General features: G+C 74.8%; 3 protein-coding genes across 3 annotated transcripts; all 3 read right to left on the bottom strand.

The window, feature by feature from the left end:
* Nucleotides 1-866: 866 nt before the first annotated feature.
* Nucleotides 867-8,411, bottom strand: LOC142596961 (amyloid beta precursor protein binding family B member 1-like; the record flags this gene model as incomplete). The annotated part of the gene is given in 9 exon segments (XM_075727404.1): nucleotides 867-972; nucleotides 974-1,006; nucleotides 1,117-1,162; nucleotides 2,590-2,706; nucleotides 2,786-2,917; nucleotides 2,959-3,053; nucleotides 3,055-3,104; nucleotides 7,412-7,740; nucleotides 8,176-8,411. Coding segments are annotated over 9 exon segments (1,144 nt in total), but the record flags the coding sequence as incomplete, so codon positions are not given.
* Nucleotides 8,412-8,480: 69 nt separating this feature from the next.
* On the bottom strand, nucleotides 8,481-11,889 carry LOC142596962 (uncharacterized). Its single transcript, XM_075727405.1, has 4 exons — nucleotides 11,747-11,889; nucleotides 10,622-11,052; nucleotides 9,854-10,267; nucleotides 8,481-8,521 (listed from the first exon to the last, which is right to left on the bottom strand). Exons 1-4 carry the CDS (start codon nucleotides 11,887-11,889, stop codon nucleotides 8,481-8,483), a joined length of 1,029 nt encoding a protein of 342 aa, XP_075583520.1.
* Nucleotides 11,890-13,153: 1,264 nt separating this feature from the next.
* Nucleotides 13,154-21,905, bottom strand: LOC142596963 (hemopexin-like). Its single transcript, XM_075727406.1, has 10 exons — nucleotides 21,841-21,905; nucleotides 20,786-20,856; nucleotides 20,180-20,260; nucleotides 19,487-19,641; nucleotides 17,729-17,882; nucleotides 16,507-16,725; nucleotides 15,816-15,917; nucleotides 14,670-14,800; nucleotides 13,457-13,601; nucleotides 13,154-13,380 (listed from the first exon to the last, which is right to left on the bottom strand). Exons 1-10 carry the CDS (start codon nucleotides 21,903-21,905, stop codon nucleotides 13,154-13,156), a joined length of 1,350 nt encoding a protein of 449 aa, XP_075583521.1.
* Between the last annotated feature and the right edge of the window lie 400 nt (nucleotides 21,906-22,305).

Here is a 22,305-nt window from a genome sequence, read left to right on the forward strand (position 1 = left end):
ACTGCCCCCACTGCCCCCAGTGCTCCCAGTGCCCCCACTGCCCCCACTGCCCCCAGTGCCCCCACTGCCCCCAGTGCCCCCAGCGCCCCCAGTGCCCCCAGTGCCCCCAGTGCCCCAGCACGGCCATGGGCACCGCAGCCAGCGCAGGGGACAGCGGCGGCCCCACGCATCCCGCCTGGGGCTGGGTCGTTTATAGCGACGGTGAAAACCGGGAATCGCTGAGGTTGGGAAGGATTCCTGAGACCATCAGCCCGGCCGTCACCCCATCTCCCTGTGCCCTCCGGACCATGGCCCCCGTGCCACCTCTGCCCGTGCTTGAACCCCCAGGGCTGGGGACTCCCCCACCTCTCTGGGCAGCCTGCTCCAGTGCTTGGCCACTCTTTCCGTGAAGGAATTTTTCCTAATATCCAACCTAAACCTCCCCTGGCGCAGCTTGAGACCATTTCCTCTCGTCCCATCGCTAACTACGTGGGAGCAGAGCCCAATCCGCGCCTCGCTGCAACCCCAGGAGCTGCAGAGCGATCAGGTCTCCCCTCAGCCTCCTCTTCTCCAGGCTGAACACCCCCAGCTCCCTCAGCCGCTCCCCACCAGCCCTGTGCTCCAGACCCTGCCCCAGCTCCGCTGCCCTTCTCTGGACACGCTCCAGCACCCCAATGTCCTTCCTGGAGTGAGGGGCCCAAAACTGGACACAGCATTCCAGGTGCGGCCTCCCCAGCGCCGAGCACGGGGCACGATCCCTGCCCTGCTCCCGCTGGCCACGCCATCCCTGACGCGAGCCAGGATGCTGTTGGCCGCCTTGGCCACCCGGGCACACTGCTGGCTTGCATTGGGCCGCTGCCCCCCGCGCCCCCCCGCGCCCCACTCACCTCGCGCTCCGCGCCGGGGGCGGCCGTGGGGCTGCAGCCCGAGCTGGCGGATGCGGCTGCCGACGGCCACGCTGCTCCTGCCCGGCGCCAGCTCCTCCTCGCTCACCCCGCGCCCAGCCCAGCGAGCGCACGGCGAAGCGCTGCGGGGGGCACGGCGTGGGGCACGGCCGCCCCCCAGCCGTGGGGCAGCCCCCCAGGCCGCAGCGGGGAAGGGGCCGCGCGGGGGGTGGGGGGGCGGGGGGGTCCCTACCTTGCAGCCCGGCGCCTCCTCCTCCTCCTCCTCGGGCAGCGCCGCGCTGTGAGAGCCGTGGGGCCGTCACCCCCCCGCCCCACGGGAGACCCCGGCCCCCGCCCCACGGCCGGCGCCCGGGGTCCCACCTGCAGCCCCACGCCCCCCACACCCCCCCATGCTCACCCCCACATCCCCCCCCATGCCTGCCCCACACCCCCCCCCCAGCCCCCCGACACCCCACCCCTCACCCCCCATGCCTGCCCCACACCCCCCCCATGGCCCCCCACATCACCATGCCTGCCCCACACCCCCCCAGCCCCCCAACACCCCCCCGTGCCCCCCATGCCTGCCCCACACCCCCCCCATGCCCCCCCACACCCCCCCGTGCCCCCCATGCCCACCCCCACACCCCCCATGGCCCCCCACATCACCATGCCTGCCCCACACCCCCCCCAGCCCCCCAACACCCACCCCTCACCCCCCATGCCCGCCCCACACCCCCCATGGCCCCCCACACCCCCTATGCCCACCCCACACCCCCCACCCCCCCATGCCTGCCCCACATCCCCATGTCCCCCCCCATGCCCACCCCCACACCCCCTACTCACCCCATGCCCCCCACACTCACCCTCTGTGCCCCCCATGCCCCGCCCCACACCCCCCCACTCGCCCCACACCCTCCATGCCCACCCCCATGTCCCCCTATGCCCACCCCACACCCCCCCACTTGCCCCCACACCCCCACGCCCCCCACACCCCCATGCCCACCCCACACCCCCCCACGCCCCCCACGTCCCCCAGACCCCCCACTCGCCCCACACCCCCCCATGCTCGCCCCACGCCCCCCACTCACCCCATGCCCTCCAGACCCCCCATGCCCGCCCCACACCCCCCACAGCTGCCCCACGCCCCCCACTCACGCACCCCACAGCCGCCCCACACCCCCCACGCCCCCCACAGCCACCCACGCCCCCCACGCACCCCCACGCCCCCCCACGCACCCCACTCACCCCACAGCCGCCCCATGCCCCCCACGCACCCCACGCCCCCCACGCACCCCCACTCACCCCACAGCCGCCCCACGCCCCCCACGCACCCCCACGCCCCCCACGCCCCCCACTCACCCCCACAGCCGCCCCATGCCCCCCACGCACCCCACGCCCCCCACGCACCCCACTCACCCCACAGCCGCCCCACACCCCCACGCACCCCACAGCCGCCCCATGCCCCCCCACGCACCCCACAGCCGCCCCACGCCCCCCACGCCCCCCCACAGCCGCCCCACGCCCCCCACTCACCCCACGCCCCCCCACGCCCCCCACTCACCCCACAGCCGCCCCACGCCCCCCACGCCCCCCACGCCCCCCACAGCTGCCCCACGCCCCCCACGCACCCCACAGCTGCCCCACGCCCCCCACAGCCGCCCCACGCCCCCCACGCACCCCACGCCCCCCCACAGCCGCCCCACGCCCCCCCATGCCCCCCACTCACCCCACAGCCGCCCCACGCCCCCCACGCACCCCACGCCCGGGCGAGGCCAGGCCCGGCGACGGCGGCTCCGCGTCCTGCGCCCCGGCCTCATCGTCCGCCTCCTGGGCCGCGGGGGTCCTGGGGGGGCAGCGCGTGGGGCTGGCAGGGGCGGGCGCCGTGGGGCGCTGCCCCCCGCCCCCCGCCGCCCCCTCTCACCTTCCAGAAGCCTCCGTCGCCGAAGCGCTCGGCCGGGGCGAAGCCCGTCCAGGCCAGCTGCGGGGAGAGCGCGGCCGGCTGAGGGGGCGCGCCGTGGGGCTGCCCCACGGCGCGGGGGGTCCCCGGCGCCCCACTCACCGGCGGCTGGGCGTCGGGGGTCGCTGGGCGGGGAGCCGCGGGCCGGCCCCACGGGGGGGCTCCCACTGCGTGGTGCCGGTGGGCACGTGCCAGTAGTAGGGGCCCGAGGCGTCCTGCACCCGCAGCCACCCCCGCCGGCAGGTCGGCGTCGGCCGCGAAGGGGCTGCGGCTCCAGAAGGGGTCTGGGGGGCGCGGGGGGGCACGGTCGCTGCGGGGAGGGGGCTCGGCGCGGCCCCCCAACCCCGCCGCAGCCCCCACGGAGCGCCCCCGCCCCCCGCCGGCCCGGGCCCCCCCCGCTGCCGAAGGAAGGGGGTGCCCCACGTCGCCGGGAGAGCGCGGGACCCCAGCCGGGCCCCATGGGAACGGGGTGCAGGGGGACACGGCCCCCGCAGTGGGGCAGGGCCCCAGACCCACAGCCATGGGGCCCCCAGACCCACAGCACCCCACAGCCATGGGGCCCCCAGACCCACAGCCACGGGGACCCATGGCCATGGGGCCCCAGACCCACAGCCACGGGGACCCAGACCCACAGCACCCCACAGCCATGGGGCCCCAGACCCACAGCCACAGGGACCCACAGCCACGGGGGACCCAGACCCACAGCACCCCACAGCCATGGGGCCCCAGACCCACAGCCATGGGGACCCACAGCCATGGGGACCCAGACCCACAGCCACGGGGACCCAGACCCACAGCACCCCACAGCCATGGGGCCCCAGACCCACAGCCACGGGGACCCACAGCCACGGGGACCCAGACCCACAGCCACGGGGACCCAGACCCACAGCACCCCACAGCCATGGGGCCCCAGACCCACAGCCACAGGGACCCACAGCCACGGGGACCCAGACCCACAGCAACAGGGACCCACAGCCATGGGGCCCCAGACCCACAGCCACAGGGACCCACGGCCATGGGGCCCCAGACCCACAGCCATGGGGACCCAGACCCACAGCACCCCACAGCCATGGGGCCCCAGACCCACAGCCATGGGGCCCCAGACCCACAGCCACAGGGACCGACACGGCCATGGGGCCCCAGACCCCACAGCTGCAGGGCCCCACAGCCACGCCACCCAGGCAACCCCACAGCCACGCCCCAGACCCACAGGGGCCCCAGACCCACAGCACCCACAGCCATGGGGCCCCAGACCCACAGCCATGGGGACCCACGGCCATGGGGCCCCAGACCCACAGCCATGGGGCCCCACAGCCACGGGGCCCCAGACCCACAGCCATGGGGCCCCAGACCCACAGCAACAGGGACCCACAGCCATGGGGCCCCAGACCCACAGCACAGGGACCCAGCAGGGGCCAGACCCACAGCCACGGGGCCCCAGACCGCACAGGCCACAGGGGCCCCACAGGCTGCTCGAGGGTCACAGGGCACACCAGGACATGCCCCTGCAGTGGGGGCCCAGACCCACAGCCGCAGGGGTGAGTGCAGGGATGGGGGCCCATGGAGGTGCTGTGGGGCACAGGGGGGTGCTGTGGGGCACAGGGTGGTGTGGGGCACAGGGGGGTGTGGGGCACAGGGGGTTGATGTGGGGCCCATGGAGGTGCTGTGGGGCACAGGGGGGGTGTGGGGCACAGGGGGGTGCTGTGGGGCCCATGGGGGTGCTGTGGGGCACAGGGGGGTGTGGGGCACAGGGGGGGTGTGGGGGCACAGGGGGTTGATGTGGGGCACAGGGGGTTGATGTGGGGCCCATGGAGGTGCTGTGGGGCACAGGGGGGGTGTGGGGCACAGGGGGGTGTGGGGCACAGGGGGGTGATGTGGGGCACAGGGGGTTGATGTGGGGCCCATGGAGGTGCTGTGGGGCACAGGGGGGTGTGGGGCACAGGGGGGTTTGGGGCACAGGGGGGTGATGTGGGGCACAGGGGGGTGATGTGGGGCACACGGAGGTGCTGGGGGGCACAGGGGGATGTGGGGCACAGGGGGGTGTGGGGCACAGGGGGGTGCTGTGGGGCACAGGGGGGTGTGGGGCACAGGGGGGTGTGGGGCACAGGGGGGTGCTGTGGGGCACAGGGGGGTGTGGGGCACAGGGGGGTGTGGGGCACAGGGGGGTGCTGTGGGGCACAGGGGGGGTGTGGGGTGACGGTGGGGCTGCACCCCCAGGGGCGCAGCAGGGCCAGCGCCGTGGGGCACAGTGGGGACCCTGCCACAGCACAGGGGGGTCAGCCCGGGAGGGGGGCTGGGGGGGAGCTGGGGGGGGGCTGGGAGGCACAAGGGGGTGCTGGGGGGGGGTTGGGGGGCAGGGGTGGGGCTGGGGGGGGGGGGTTGGGGGGCAGAGGGGGTGCTGCCATGGAGCCAAGGGGGCCGGGGGGGCCCAGGTAGCGATGTGGGGCTGGGGACAGCCGTGGGCGCACAGCTGGGGGGAGATGTGGGGCTGACGGGACCAGGCTGGGCATGGCGGGGTGGGGGCAGGCAGGGGCAGCTGTGGGGCAGCCGTGGGGCAGGCGTGGGGCAGGCAGGGGCCACCATGGGGCAGGCAGAGGCAGCCGTGGGGCAGGCGTGGGGGAATCGGGGCACTCATGGGGCAGGCAGGAGCAGCCGTGGGGCAGGTGGGGACTGCCATGGGGCAGTCACAGGCCGCCGTGGGGCAGCCCAGGCAGTCAGAGGTCACCGTGGGGCAGCTGTGGGGCAGTCAGAGGTCACTGAGGGGCTGCCATGGGGCAGCTGTGGGGCAGTCAGAGGTCACCGTGGGGCTGCTGTGGGGCAGCCGTGGGGCAGTCAGAGGTCACCATGGGGCAGCCGTGGGGCAGCCTGGGCAGTCACAGGCTGCTGTGGGGCAGTCACAGGCGGTCAGAGGTCACTGAGGGGCTGCCGTGGGGCAGCTGTGGGGCAGCCACAGGTCACCATGGGGCAGTCAGAGGTCACCATCGGGCAGCCATGGGGCAGCCCCAGGTCACCGTGGGGCTGCTGTGGGGCTGCCTGGGCAGTCAGAGGTCACTGTGGGGCAGTCAGAGGTCACCGTGGGGCAGCCCAGGCAGTCACAGGCCACCATGGGGCAGCTGTGGGGCAGCCACAGGTCATCGTGGGGTGGCCACAGGTCACCATGGGGCTGCTGTGGGGCAGCCTGGGTAGTCAGAGGTCACCATGGGGCTGCCGTGGGGCAGCCTGGGCATCCAGAGGTCACTGTGGGGCCGCCATGGCGCTGCTGTGGGGCAGCTGTGGGGCAGCCTGGGCAGTCAGAGGTCACCGTGGGGCAGCCATGGGGCAGCCAGAGGTCACTGCGGGGCCGCTGTGGGGCAGCCTGGGCAGTCAGAGGTCACTGTGGGGCTGCTGTGGGGCAGCCAGAGGTCACCGTGGGGCCGCCGTGGGGCAGCCAGAGGTCACCATGGGGCTGCTGTGGGGCAGCCTGGGCAGTCAGAGGTCACTGTGGGGCCGCCATGGGGCAGCCAGGGCAGTCAGAGGTCACTGTGGGGCTGCCGTGGGGCAGCCAGAGGTCACCATGGGGCTGCTGTGGGGCAGCCTGGGTAGTCAGAGGTCACCATGGGGCTGCCGTGGGGCAGCCTGGGTAGTCAGAGGTCACCATGGGGCTGCCGTGGGGCAGCCAGAGGTCACCGTGGGACAGCCAGAGGTCACCGTGGGGCTGCTGTGGGGCAGCCTGGGTAGTCAGAGGTCACCATGGGGCTGCCGTGGGGTAGCCTGGGCAGTCAGAGGTCACCGTGGGGCCGCCGTGGGGCAGCCAGAGGTGACCATGGGGCAGTCAGAGGTCACTGTGGGGCTGCCGTGGGGCAGCCAGAGGTCACCATGGGGCTGCCGTGGGGCAGCCAGAGGTCACCGTGGGGCAGCCAGAGGTCACCGTGGGGGCCGCCGTGGGGCCACCAGAGGTCACCATGGGGCTGCTGTGGGGCAGCCAGGGCAGTCAGAGGTCACCGTGGGGCCGCCGTGGGGCAGCCAGAGGTGACCATGGGGCAGTCAGAGGTCACTGTGGGGCTGCCGTGGGGCAGCCAGAGGTCACCATGGGGCTGCCGTGGGGCAGCCAGAGGTCACCGTGGGGCCGCCGTGGGGCAGCCAGAGGTCACCATGGGGCTGCTGTGGGGCAGCCTGGGTAGTCAGAGGTCACCATGGGGCTGCCGTGGGGCAGCCAGAGGTCACTGTGGGGCCGCCGTGGGGCAGCCTGAGCAGTCAGAGGTCACCGTGGGGCCGCCGTGGGGCAGCCTGGGCAGTCAGAGGTCACCGTGGGGCCGCCGTGGGGCAGCCAGAGGTGACCATGGGGCAGCCAGAGGTCACCGTGGGGGCCGCCGTGGGGCCGCCAGAGGTCACCATGGGGCTGCTGTGGGGCAGCCAGGGCAGTCAGAGGTCACCGTGGGGCCGCCGTGGGGCCGCCAGAGGTCACCGTGGGGCTGCTGTGGGGCAGCCAGGGCAGTCAGAGGTCACCGTGGGGCCGCCGTGGGGCAGCCTGGGCAGTCAGAGGTCACCATGGGGCTGCCGTGGGGCAGCCAGAGGTCACCGTGGGGCCGCCGTGGGGCCGGCGGGTGCCCACCTGCGTCGTCGGGCGAGCTGCCGGCCGGGCTGCCCTGGCTGAGCGTGGCCGCGCTGGAGTCGTCGTCGCTGGCGGTGCCGCCGCGCGCCCCGAAGAGGCGGCTGGCGCTGCGGCCGTGCCCGCGGGGCCGCTCCCCGCCCTGCTCCCACTCGGCCGGCGCCGGCTCGCTCTGCGGCGGCGTGGAGTCGCCGTCGCCCTCCTCCTCCTCCTCCTCCTCCTCCTCCTCCTCATCCTCCTCATCGTCGTCGCCGTCGCGCAGGTGGGTGCGCGCGCCCGGGGCCCCCCCGCCAGTGTGGCAGGCGTCGCGGGCGTTGCGGGCGTCGTGGGTGTCGCGGGTGTTGTGGGTGTTGCGGGCGTCGCAAGCATTGTGGGCGTCGCGGGCGTTGCGGGTGTCGCAGGCGTCGTGGGTGTTGCAGGCGTCGCAAGCGTCGCGGGCGTCATGGGTGTTGCAGGCGTCGCGGGCGTCGCGGGTGTTGCGGGCGTCGCGGGCGTCGCGGGTGTTGTGGGTGTTGCGGGCGTCGCAAGCATCGTGGGCGTCGCGGGCGTTGCGGGTGTCACGGGTGTCATGGGTGTTGCGGGCGTCGCAAGCGTCGCGGGCGTCGTGGGTGTTGCAGGCGTCGCAAGCGTCGCGGGCGTCGTGGGTGTTGCAGGCGTCGCAGGCGTCGCGGGCGTCGTAGGTGTTGCGGGCGTCGCGGGCGTCGCGGGTGTCATGGGTGTCGCGGGCGTCGCGGGCGTCGCGGGCGTCGTGGGCGTCGCGGCCCCCCAGCTCCTCGGGGGGGGTCCCCAGCTCGTTGCGGTTCTGGTCGCGCCGGCGCGGGGGGTTGCGCCCGTCCCTCGCCCAGCGGGCGCCGGCCGGCTCGGGGGTCCGGCGGGCGCAGGCGGGGGGGCCCTCGGGGGGCGGCGGCCGCCCGGGCTCGGGGGGAGCCCCCAGCCCCAGGCTCAGCGCCGGGCGCCGGTTGTCGTTGGCCAGGTCGCCGCGCTGGCCCAGGGCCCCCGACATGGCCGGGGCGCGCAGGCGGCGGGGACCCCCGGGCCGGACCCCCCGGGCCGGGCGGCGGTGGGGGGGCTCCTACGGCCCCCGGGGGGGCGGCAGCGCCGCGTCCATGGCGCCTGCGGGGGCGGCCCTGAGCGGGGGCAGCGGCACCGGGACCCCGGGACCCCCGGGCCTGCCCGAGACCCCCCCGGACCCCCCCCGAACCCCCGAGACCCCCCGAGACCCCCCCGGACCCCCCCGAACCCCCGAGACCCCCCCGGGCCTGCCCGAGACCCTCCCGGACCCCCCCGAACCCCCAAGACCCCCCCGGACCCCCAAGACCCCCCCGAACCCCCCCGAACCCCTGAGACCCCCCGAGACCCCCCCGGACCCCCGAGACCCCCCCGAACCCCCAAGACCCCCCCGAACCCCCGAGACCCCCCCGGACCCCCCCGAACCCCCAAGACCCCCCCGGACCCCCGAGACCCCCCCGGACCCCCCCGAACCCCCGAGACCCCCCCGGACCCCCCCGAACCCCCGAGACCCCCCCCGAACCCCCCCGAACCCCCGAGACCCCCCCGGACCCCCCGAGCCCCCCCCGGGCCTGACACGGACCCCCGGACCCCCCAGCCCTGCCCCAGACCCCCCCGAAGCCCCCCCCGGGCCTAAGCCGGGACCCCCGGGGACCCCCGAATCCCCCGGGCCCGACCCGGAGCCCCCGGCCCCCCCCGAACCCCCCAGCCCTGCCCGGGACCCCCCCGGGCTGACACGGGACCCCCGGGGACCCCCGAACCCCCCCGGGCCCCCCAGGCCTGACCCGGACCCCCGGGGACCCCCGGGGACCCCCAGCCCTGCCCGGGACCCCCCGGCCCCCCCCGGCCCCCCCGGACCCCCCAGGCCCCCCAGCCCTGCCCGGGACCCCCCTGGCCCTGCCGAGCCCCCCCGAGCCTAAGCCGGGCCCCCCGGGCCTGCCCCGGCCCCCACCAGCCCCCCCGGGACCCCCGGGACCCCCGGGACCCCCGGCCCGGCCCGGCCGGTACCTGCGGCGGCTCCGCTGGGGGGGGCGGGGGCGCTGGGAGCTTCCGCTTCCGGGGCGGGGCCTGCGCCCCTCCCCCACCCCCTCCCCCTCCCCCACCCGCACCGGCAGGGACCGGCACTGACACCGGGACCGACACCGGGACCGACACCGACACCAACAGCGGCACCGACACCGACACCGGCACCGACACCAACACCGGCACCAACACCGACACCGACACCGGCACCGGGACCAACACCGGCACCAACACCGGCACCAACACCGGCACCGGGACCAACACCGGCACCAACACCGGGACCGACACCAACACCGACACCGGCACCGGCACCGACACCGGGACCAACACCGGGACCGACACCGACACCGGCACCGGGACCGACACCAACACCGACACCGGCACCGGGACCAACACTGGCACTGACACCGGTACCAACACCGACACCGGGACCAACACCGGGACCAACACCGGCACCGGCACCGGGACCGACACCGGGACCAACACCAACACTGGCACCGGCACCAACACCGGCACCGGCACCGGGACCAACACCGGGACCAACACCGGGACCAACACCGGGACCAACACCGGCACCGGGACTGACACCTGTACCAACACCGGCACCGGCACCGGGACCAACACCGGGACCAACACCGGCACCGGGACTGACACCGACACCGGTACCAACACCGGCACCGACACCAGTACCAACACCAACACCGACACCGGCACCGGGACCGACACCGGGACCAACACCAACACTGGCACCGGCACCAACACCGGCACCGGCACCGGGACCAACACCGGGACCAACACCGGGACCAACACCGGCACCGGGACTGACACCTGTACCAACACCGGCACCGGCACCGGGACCAACACCGGGACCAACACCGGCACCGGGACTGACACCGACACCGGTACCAACACCGGCACCGACACCAGTACCAACACCAACACCGACACCGGCACCGGGACCGACACCGGGACCAACACCAACACTGGCACTGGCACCAACACCGGCACCGGCACCAGGACCAACACCGGGACCAACACCGGCACCGGGACCAACACCGGGACCAACACCGGGACCGACACCGGGACCAACACCAACACTGGCACTGACACCGGCACCAACACCGGGACCAACACCAACACTGGCACCGGTACCAACACCGGCACCGGCACTGACACCGGTACCAACACCAACACCGGCACCGGCACCGGGACCAACACCGGCACCGGGACCAACACTGGCACCAGGACCGACACCGGGACCAACACCGGGACCAACACTGGCACTGACACCAGTACCAACACCGGCACCAGGACCAACACCGGTACCGGGACCGACACTGGGACCGACACCAACACCGGTACCGACACCGGCACCGGGACCAACACCGGTACCGGGACCAACACCAGTACCAACACCAGGACCAGCACCGGCACTGACACCGGTACCAACACCGGCACCAGTACCAACACCGGTACCAACACCGACACCGACACCGGGACCAAGACCGGTACCAACACCGGTACCAACACCGGCACCGGGACCAACACCAGCACCGACATCGGCACCGGCACTGGTACCAACACCGGCACCGGGAACAGCACTGAGACCGGTACTGGCACCGGCAGAGAGCAGGACCAGCACTGAGATCAACACCAGCATCAACACCGGTACCAGCACTGACACCGGTACCAACACCGGCACTGACACTGGCACCGGTACCAGCACTGACACCGGCACTGACACCAACATCAGCACCAGCACCAGTACCAGCGCTGAGACCGGTACCAGCACCGACACCGGCACTGACATCAGCACCAGTACCGGTACCAACACCAGCACCAGGAACAGCACTGAGACCGGTACCAGCACTGACACAGGCACCAACATCAGCACCGGTACCGGTACCAGCGCTGGCATTGCACTGACACCGGCATCAACACCGACACCAGTACCAACACCAGTACCAACATCAGTACCAGCACCACCACCAACACCGGCACAGCACGGTACGGTGCTGGCACTGACGCCAGCGTAGAACGGTGCAGCACTGGCACCAGCGCTGGCACTGACACCGGTGCGGCACAGTACTGACACCGGCACCGGCACTGGCACTGACATCAGCTCTGACACCGGTACCGGCACTGACATTGGCACCGGCACTGACACCAACACCACACAGTACTGACACCAGCACCGACACCGGCACTGGCACTGACATCAGCTCTGACACCAGTGCCGGCACTGGCACCGGTACTGACACCGGTACTGATACTGGTGCTGACACCAGCACTGACACCAGTACTAACACCAACACCACACAGTACAGCACCGGCAGTGGCACCAGTACCGACACCAGCACCGACACCGGCACTGGCACTGACATCAGCTCTGACACCGGTACCGACACCAGGACTGACATCAGCGCCAGCACCGGCACCGGCACTGACATGGGCGCTGACAGCACTGGCAGCAGCGCGGCGCGGCACAGCGTGTCAGCGCGGCACGGACGGCGGGGAGCAGCCCGCAGCAGCGCCTGACGGTGACGAGCAGCCTGGCACCGTCCCGCCTGGCACAGCCCCGCCTGGCACGGCACGGCACGGCGCAGCGTGGGATGGCACCGCGCGGCACGGCGCGGCACGCGTGCCGCATCGCGGAGCAGGACGTCGTGGCGCAGGGCCAAGCGGTGCCGTGCGGTGACGCGTGGCACGCCATGCTGCAGCATACGGCCTGGCGACGCCACACGCTACACGCGGCACGGGGGGCGCGCAGGGTGCTGGCGCGGGGCTGCGGTGCGGCGGGGCACGGCTCGGCACGGCGCACCGGCGGGGCACGGCGCGGCGCGGTGCAGCCCCGCACCGGTGGCGTGGGTCAGCGCGGCACGGTACGGTGCGGCGCAGGACGTGTGGTGGGGGAAAGCGCAGCGTGGCACAGGGCAGCCGAGCAGGGCGCTGCGTGGGGCGGTGCGGCACGGCGTGGCACGGTGCTGTGGGGCATGGCATGGCGCTGTGGGGCACAGTGCGCCGTGGCATGGTGCTGTGGGGCACGGCATGGCGCTGTGGGGCACAGCACGGTGCTGTGGGGCACAGTGCGCCGTGGCATGGTGCTGTGGGGCATGGCACGGCACGGTGCTGTGGGGCACAGCATGATGCTGTGGGGCACGGTGCGCCGTGGCATGGTGCTGTGGGGCACGGCACAGCGCGGCATGGTGCTGTGGGGCACGGCACGGTGCTGTGGGGCACGGTGCACCGTGGCATGGTGCTGTGGGGCACAGCATGGTGCTGTGGGGCACGGTGCACCGTGGCATGGTGCTGTGGGGCACGGCACAGCGCGGCACGGTGCTGTGGGGCACGGCTCAGCGCTGTGGGGCACGGCGCGCCGTGGCACGTTACAGGATGACCCATTGCAGTCGGCGCGGTGCGGTGCGGCTCAGCACCGGCCGGCGCAGCGCGGCGCGGCCCGGCACAGCCGTGGAGTGCTTGCCCATGCCGCGGCCCCCGCTGGCACCTTCCGGGGCCGCCCCGCAAGGCCTCGGGCCCCTCCGTGGCGCGGGCACGGCGACGGCACCGCACCGCCGCCCAGCCGCGCCGCCCCCCCCAGCACCCCCAAACAGAGCGGAGGGGTCTCGGGGTCTCCCCGGCTTTTATTGCGTCCCCGGCACGGGCAGGCCGCGGCCGGCAGAGCCCCGGTGCCGGCGGCAGCACCGCGGGCGCCGGTCACTGCGGGCACTGGAAGAAGCGGGCGGCGATGGCCTGGGCCGGGGCGGGCTCCCGGGCGCGCAGCAGCTCGGCCACGCTGGCGTACCGGTGGTAGCCGGCGCCGCAGAAGAGGAAGACGCCGTCGTCGGTGCAGATGGCGCCGTCCACGTGCTCGTGGGGCAGCGGCAGCGGCTCGCCCGCCCGCCGCGGCGTCCGCGTCAGGTCCACCAGCCGAGCCCGGCTCCCTGCCGGCACCGCAGCCGTCAGCCCCGCGCCCCCGCGCCCGCCGCCGGTACCGGCCCCGGCGCGCCCGCCGCCCACCTGCGATGACGTAGAGCTGCGCCGAGCCGGGGCAGGTGAAGGCGGCGTCGGCGCCGGGGACCCCCAGCTCCTCCTGCAGCGCCCGCGGGTACCCCAGCACCCGGCGGTGGCCCTGCTCCGACCGGAAGACGGAGACCTCGGAGCCCTGCGGGGAGCGGCGGCGTGGGGCGCGGCGGCGTGGGGCGCGGCAGCGTGGGGCACGGCGGCGTGGGGCACGGGCACGGGTGGTGTGGGGCACGGCGGCGTGGGGCATGGGCACGGGTGGTGTGGGGCACGGGCGGTGTGGGGCGTGGGCACGGACAGTGTGGGGCAGGGTGGGTCACAAGTGGGCACGGACGAGGTGGGTCACAGGCACGGGTGGTGTGGGTCACGGGCACAGATGGTGTGGGTCACGGGCACAGCCAGTGTGGGTCACAGGCACGGGTGGTGTGGGTCACGGGCACGGCTGGTGTGGGTCACAGGCATGGATGGTGTGGGTCACGGGCACGGCCGGTGTGGGTCACGGGTGGACATGGACGGTGTGGGTCACAGACATGGCCGGTGTGGGTCATGGGCAGGCATGGCCGGTGTGGGTCACGGGCATGGCTGGTGTGGGTCAGGCACGGCCGGTGTGGATCACGGGCACAGATGGTGTGGGTCACGGGCACGGGTGGTGTGGGTCACGGGTGGACATGGACGGTGTGGGTCATGGGCAGGCACGGCCGGTGTGGGTCAGGCACAGACGGTGTGGGTCACGGGCACGGGTGGTGTGGGTCACAGACATGGATGGTGTGGGTCATGGGTGGACATGGACAGTGTGGGTCACGGGCACAGATGGTGTGGGTCACGGGTGGACATGGACGGTGTGGGTCATGGGCAGGCACGGCTGGTGTGGGTCACGGGCACGGGTGGTGTGGGTCACGGGCACGGCCGGTGTGGGTCACAGGCATGGATGGTGTGGGTCATGGGTGGACATGGACAGTGTGGGTCACGGGCACGGCCGGTGTGGGTCAGGCATGGCCGGTGTGGGTCACGCACGGCCGGTGTGGGTCGCAGGCAGGGCCATGGGGGGCAGGGCCGTGGGGCTGCCCCAGGGATGGGTTTAGGGGCTGGGGGGCTCTGTGGGGCAGGGGGGTCCCGGGGGGACCGCTGCCCCTCGCGTCCCCAGGCTGCCGTGGGGCAGGACCCACAGGGGCCGGGAAGGGCGGCATGGGGCAGCCCCACGGCGCCGCACCTGTATCACGTAGGTGCGGCCGTCCCAGGCGAAGGCGGCGTCCACGGCTCCCTCCAGCCCCGGCCACGTCTGCCCCACGGGCCAGGCATGGTGCCCGTCCCGGTGCGAGTCCAGGCGGAACGAGAGACCCCCTGCGCGCGGCGTCAGCGGCCTGCCCCACGGCCCTGCCCCACGGCCCTGCCTCATGGACCCTGCCCCACGGCCCTGCCCCACGGACCCTGCCCCATGGCCCTGCCCCATGGACCCTGCCCCACAGACCCTGCCCCATGGACCCTGCCCCACCGACCCTGCCCCACCGACCTGCCCCATGGACCCTGCCCCACGGCCCTGCCCCACGGCCCTGCCCCACAGCCCTGCCCCATGGGCCCTGCCCCACGGCCCTGCCCCATGGACCCTGCCCCACCGACCCTGCCCCACGGCCCTGCCCCATGGACCCTGCCCCACCGACCCTGCCCCACCGACCCTGCCCCACAGCCCTGCCCCATGGACCCTGCCCCACGGCCCTGCCCCACGGCCCTGCCCCATGGACCCTGCCCCACCGACCCTGCCCCACGGCCCTGCCCCATGGACCCTGCCCCACCGACCCTGCCCCATGGACCCTGCCCCACGGCCCTGCCCCACAGCCCTGCCCCATGGACCCTGCCCCACCGACCTGCCCCATGGACCCTGCCCCACGGCCCTGCCCCACTGACCCTGCCCCACACCACAGCCACAGCACAGTCCCACAGTGCAGCCAGCTCCATACCCCACAGCCCCATGGTGTGGCTGGGACCACAGCCCTGCCCCACAGCCCTCAGCCCCACAGCTGCCTGCCCCACAGCCCCACAACCCCACAGCTCCCCTGCCCCACAGCCCCCAGCCCCACAGCTCCCCTGCCCCACAGCCCCCCTGCCCCACAGCCCCACAACCCCACAGCCCCACAGCCCACAGCCCACAGCCCACAGCCCCCTGCCCCACAGCCCACAGCCCAACCCCACAGCCCCCTGCCCCACAGCCCCCCTGCCCCACAGCCCCACAACCCCACAGCCCCCTGCCCCACAGCCCCAGCCCCACAGCCCCACAGCCCCCCTGCCCCACAGCCCAACCCCACAGCCCCCGGCCCCACAGCCCCCGGCCCCCAGCCCCACGGCGGCGGCCGCCCCTCACCGCGGAAGGCGTAGAGGCGCCCGCTGTCGTCGGCCAGCGCGGCCTGGAAGGGCTCCTTGCTGCAGCGCTCGCCCGCGGCCCCCCACGAGGCGTTGCCGTGGCCTGCGGCGGCCGCAGCGCTGCGGGAGGGGCCGGACCCCCAGGGCAGCCCGGGCCCCCCGGCTCTGTGGGGCTGGGTGCCCGCGCCCCCAGGGCCCCGTGGGAGGGGGCCGGGAGGGTCCCCAGGGCACTTGTGGGTCCCAGGGGCTCGTGTGGGTCACGGGGGAGGGTCCCCAGGGCACTTGTGGGTCCCATGGGCACGTGTGGGTCCCATGGGAGGGTCCCCAGGGTCCCCAGGGCACTTGTGGGTCCCATGGGCATGTGTGGGTCACGGGGGAGGGTCTCCAGGGCACGTGTGGGTCCCATGGGCATGTGTGGGTCACGGGGGAGGGTCTCCAGGGCACTTGTGGGTCTCAGGGGCACGTGTGGGTCCCATGGGCATGTGTGGGTCCCATGGGAGGGTCCCCAGGGCACTTGTGGGTCCCAGGGGCACGTGTGGGTCACGGGGGAGGGTCCCCAGGGCACTTGTGGGTCCCATGGGCTCGTGTGGGTCCCATGGGAGGGTCCCCAGGGCACGTGTGGGTCCCAGGGGCACGTGTGGGTCACGGGGGAGGGTCCCCAGGGCACTTGTGGGTCGCGGGGGCGGGCGGGCGCGCACCTCGGCCGGGGCAGGGCAGGAAGTAGTCGCGCAGGTCGCGGGGGTAGCCGTGGGGCAGGTGGCCGGTGAGGGGCTGGAAGCGCTGGAAGCGGGCGCCCCACAAGCAGTAGAAGCGGCCGAGCCAGCGCAGGGCGGCGCCGCAGGGGCCGGGGCCCGGCCACGCCCGCGCCTTCGCCACGCGCAGCTCCAGGTCGAAGAGGTACCACGTGCGCCCTGCGCCCCACAGCGCCGCTGCTGCCGGGCCCGGCGCGGCCACGACGCGCCCCTCGGCAGCCACAACGCGCCCCACGGCCGCCCCTCTGTGCCCCACGGCCGCCCCGACGTGCCCCACGGCCGCCCCTCTGTGCCCCACGGCCGCCCCGACGTGCCCCACGGCCCCCTGACGCGCCCCACAGCCACCCCTCTGTGCCCCACGGCCCCCTGACACACCCCACGGCAGCCCCAACACGCCCCACGGCCACCCCTTTGTGCCCCACGGCCCCCTGACGTGCCCCACGGCCCCCCGACACACCCCATGGCCCCCCGACGTGCCCCACGGCCGCCCCTCTGCGCCCCACGGCCGCCCCAACAAACCCCACAGCCACCCCAACGTGCCCCACAGCCACCCCGATGCACCCCACGGCCACCCCAACGTGCCCCACAGCCGCCCCAACGTGCCCCATGGCAGCCCCTCTGTGCCCCACGGCCACCCTCTGCACCCCACGGCCCCCCGACGCGCCCCATGGCAGCCCCAACGTGCCCCACGGCCCCCCCGACGTGCCCCACGGCCCCCCGATGCGCCCCATGGCAGCCCCAACGTGCCCCACGGCAGCCCCCTGGCATCGCCCCCTGCCCCACGGCAGCCCCTCTGTGCCCCACGGCAGCCCCCTGGCATCGCCCCCTGCCCCACGGCCGCCCCTTCATGCCCCACGGCAGCCCCCTGGCATCGCCCCCTGCCCCACGGCAGCCCCTTCATGCCCCACGGCAGCCCCCTGGCATCGCCCCCTGCCCCACGGCAGCCCCTTCATGCCCCACGGCAGCCCCCTGGCATCGCCCCCTGCCCCACGGCCGCCCCTTCATGCCCCACGGCAGCCCCCTGGCATTGCCCCCTGCCCCACGGCAGCCCCTCTGTGCCCCACGGCAGCCCCCTGGCATTGCCCCCTGCCCCACGGCAGCCCCTCTGTGCCCCACGGCAGCCCCCTGGCATCGCCCCCTGCCCCACGGCCGCCCCGCTCACCCTTGAAGAAGAGCACGCTCTCGCCCCCGCACTCCTCGGCGTGGCACTCGACGGCGGCGTCCAGCCCCCCGGGGATGCCCGGGAACTCCTCCGCTATGGGGCGGGGGAAGCCGGGACGCAGCCGCCCCCCGGCGTAGGCCCAGACCTGCTCGCCCTGCCCGCGCCCCACGGCTGAGCCCCACGGGCGAGACCCACGGCACCGCGCCGGGGAGCGCCGTGGGGCCAGACCCGGGGAGACCCCCAGGGCGAGACCCCCGGATCCGACCCCCGGCAGCCCCGAGACCCCCACCCCATGGGGCAGCCCCACAGACGCGCTCGGGGGCCCAGGCAGAGGGGAGACCCCCACCCCCGGGCAGCCGGCCTGGCCCCCATGGCAGCGCGTGGGGCCACCCGGCCCGCGACCCCCAGCCGCTGCCCCACAGCTGCTGCCCCCCAACCGCTGCCCCCGCACCGCTGACCCCCAACCACTGCCCCACAGCTGCTGCCCCCCACCTGCTGCCCCCCAACCTGCTGCCCCCCAACCGCTGCCTGCCCCACCACTGACCCCCAACCACTGCCCCCCCAACCGCTGCCCCACACCTGCTGACCCCCAACCACTGCCCCACACCCGCTGCCTGCCCCACCACTGACCCCCAACCGCTGCCCCACACCCGCTGCACCCCCACCCGCTGCCCCCCAACCCGCTGCCCCCCAACTCGCTGCCCCCCACCCGCTGCCCCCCACCCGCTGCCTGCCCCACCACTGCCCCCCAACCGCTGCCCCCCAACCGCTGCCCCACACCTGCTGCCCCACACCCGCTGCCCCACACCCGCTGCCCCCCAACCTGCTGCCCCCCAACCCGCTGCCCCCCACCCGCTGCCTGCCCCACCACTGACCCCCAACCGCTGCCCCACACCCGCTGCACCCCCACCCACTGCCCCCTAACCCGCTGCCCCCCAACCCGCTGCCCCCCAACCCGCTGCCCCACCACTGCCCCCCCGCCTGCTGCCCCCCACCCGCTGCCTGCCCCACCACTGACCCCCAACCACTGACCCCCAACCGCTGCCCCACACCTGCTGACCCCCACCTGCTGCCCCACACCCGCTGCCCCACACCCGCTGCCCCACACCCGCTGCCTGCCCCACCACTGACCCCCAACCACTGCCCCCCAACCGCTGCCCCACACCTGCTGACCCCCACCGCTGCCCCCCACCCGCTGCCCCCCCACCTGCTGCCCCCCAACTCGCTGCCCCCCACCTGCTGCCCCACACCCGCTGCCTGCCCCACCACTGACCCCCAACCACTGACCCCCAACCACTGCCCCCCAACCACTGCCCCCCACCTGCTGCCCCCCCACCCGCTGCCCCCCCACCCGCTGCCCCCCAACCGCTGCCCCACACCTGCTGCCCCACACCTGCTGCCCCCTAACCCGCTGCCCCCCACCCGCTGCCTGCCCCACCACTGACCCCCAACCCGCTGCCCCCCAACTCGCTGCCCCCCAACCGCTGCCCCCCAACCGCTGCCCCCCACCTGCTGACCCCCACCCGCTGCCCCACACCCGCTGCCCCCCAACCCGCTGCCCCCCAACCCGCTGCCTGCCCCACCACTGACCCCCAACCCGCTGCCCCCCAACTCGCTGCCCCCCAACTCGCTGCCCCCCAACCCGCTGCCCCCCAACCCGCTGCCTGCCCCACCACTGACCCCCACCTGCTGCCCCCCAACCCGCTGCCCCCCAACCCGCTGCCCCCCACCGCTGCCCCCACCCCCCGCCCCCCGTGCCTGGAAGAGGTGCAGGCTCTGGTGCTCCTGGGGTCGCTGCCGCCGGGGCAGCCGCAGCGCCGCGTCCACCGGGCCCCCCAGCTCGGGCCAGGAGGCGGCCAGGGGGCGGCTGTGGGGCTGGCCCCCGCCCCGGGGGATCTCCCACACCTCGGGGCCTGCGGCGGCAGCGGCTGGGCCCAGGGCGCTGCCCCACACCCTGCCCCACACCCTGCCCCACGGCGCTGCCCCACAGTGCTGCCCCACACCCTGCCCCTGGCCCCACGGTGCTGCCCCACACCCTGCCCCTGGCCCCACGGCACTGCCCCACGGTGCTGCCCCACACCCTGCCCCACAGTGCCCCTGGCCCCACGGGCACCCCCCCCAGCCCCACAGACTCCCTTCGCCCACCCCCCCCATTCACCCCCGCCCCCCCCAGGCCCCAGCTCCCGCCCCCCCCCAGACCCCATTTGCTTCAAGTGCCCCCTGCCCCACATCCCCCTGCCCCACAGCCCCCTGCCCCACAGCCCCCTGCCCCCCAGTCCCCCTGCCCCCCAATCCCCTGCCCCACACATCCCCTGCCCCCCAACCCCATGTCTCCCCGTCCCCCTGCTCCCCAGCCCCATGCCCTCCAGTCCCCATTTCCCCACCCCCTGCCCCCCACCCCTGTGCCCCCCACCCCTGCCCCCCAACCCCTGCCCCACACCCCCGCCCCACCTCGGAAGAGCAGCACGCTGCCGTTCTCGCTCAGCGTGGCGGCGTCGAAGCCGCCCTCGTCCGCGCAGAGCTGGGCCAGGGCTGGGGGCTGGGGGTCAGCGTGGGGCGGCCCCCGAGACGCAGCCCCCGCACACAACCCCCTGCCCCACACCCCCCCCGCCCCACATACCCCCCTGCCCCACACACACCCGCTGCCCCATAGCGCCTGGGGCCCCACACACCCGCTGCCCCACACACCCGCTGCCCCACACACACCCGCTGCCCCACACACACCCGCTGCCCCATAGCGCCTGGGGCCCCACACACCCCTGCCCCACACACCCGCTGCCCCACACACACCCGCTGCCCCATAGCGCCTGGGGCCCCACACACCCACTGCCCCACACACACCCGCTGCCCCACAGCGCCTGGGGCCCCACACACCCCGCTGCCCCACACACACCCGCTGCCCCATAGCGCCTGGGGCCCCCCCACACCCCTGCCCCACAGCAGCTGCTGTGCCCCACACACACCTGTGCCCCACACACACCACTGTGCCCCACACACACCACTGTGCCCCACACCCCCTGTGCCCCACACGCGCCTCTGCCCCCCGTGGGCTCTCACCAGTGTCGTTGCCGTGGGGCTCAGGCCCATGGGGCTGCCCCCCTCCAGCTGCCTCCGTTTCGTTGTGGGGCCTGGGGACGGGCGGCACCGGGGGCTCACGGCGCAGCCCCCAAAGAGCCGCGGGCCTGCCCCACATCAGCAGGGAGCCCCTGCCCCACACACAACCCCCTGCCCCACACCCCCCCTGCCCCACATACCCCCCTGCCCCACACACAACCCCCTGCCCCACATCAGCAGGGAGCCCCTGCCCCACACACAACCCCCTGCCCCACACGCATTCCCCTGCCCCACATACCCCCCTGCCCCACATCAGCAGGGAGCCCCTGCCCCACACACAACCCCCTGCCCCACACGCATTCCCCTGCCCCACATACCCCCCTGCCCCACACACACCCCTGCCCCACACCCCACCCTGCCCCACACACATCCCCCTGCCCGACATACCCCCCTGCCCCACATGCAACCCCGTGCCCCACACGCAACCCCGTGCCCCACACACCCCCCTGCCCCACACACACACGCCCTACCCCACATACCCCCCTGCCCCACATCGGCAGGGAGCCCCTGCCCCCCACACACCCCCCTGCCCCACACACACAGCCCCCTGCCCCACACAGCCCCCTGCCCCACACCCCACCCTGCCCCACACACACCCCCCTGCCCCACACGCAACCCCCTGCCCCACACACCCCCCTGCCCCACACGCAACCCCGTGCCCCACACACAACCCCCTGCCCCACATACCCCCCTGCCCCACATCGGCAGGGAGCTCCTGCCCCCCACACAGCCCCCTGCCCCACACACACCCCTGCCCCACACAGCCCCCTGCCCCACAGGCCCCCCTGCCCCCCCCACACCCCCCTGCCCCACACACACACCCCCCTGCCCCACACACACCCCTGCCCCACACACACAGCCCCCTGCCCCACACAGCCCCCCGCCGCCCCCACACCCCCCTGCCCCCCCCACACAGCCCTCTGCCCCACACAGCCCCCTGCCCCACACAGCCCCCCGCCGCCCCCACACCCCCCGCCCCACACCCCCGCCCCACTGACAGGGGGTGGGCGCAGCCCAGGGCCAGGGCCCAGGCCAGGCTGAGGGCGGCTGCCAGGACCCCCATGGTTTGCCTGGGCCCCCCCGCCCCCGCCCCCGCCCTATATGGGGCAGCGGGGGGGGTTGCACAACCGCCCTGCCCCATTGCGCAACCCGGCCCGCCCCACACAACCTTGGGGGGGGGCACGACACGGGGCGGGGGGGCGCCCCCCATCATCGCCCCCCATGGCAGGGCTGGGGGTCGGACCCCAACGCAGTGGGGCAGGGACGGGGGGTGCTGTGGGGCTGGGGGGCTCAGCCCCCGATGCTGTGGGGCTGGGGGGGGCTCAGCCCCCGATGCTGTGGGGCTGGGGGGGTTGAGGGGGGGCTCAGCCCCCGATGCTGTGGGGCTGGGGGGGGCTCAGCCCCCGATGCTGTGGGGCTGGGGGGGTTGGGGGCTCAGCCCCCGATGCTGTGGGGCTGGGGGG

Source organism: Pelecanus crispus, unplaced genomic scaffold (genome assembly GCF_030463565.1).
Source record: "Pelecanus crispus isolate bPelCri1 unplaced genomic scaffold, bPelCri1.pri SCAFFOLD_263, whole genome shotgun sequence".
In the NCBI taxonomy this organism is placed as follows: domain Eukaryota; kingdom Metazoa; phylum Chordata; class Aves; order Pelecaniformes; family Pelecanidae; genus Pelecanus; species Pelecanus crispus.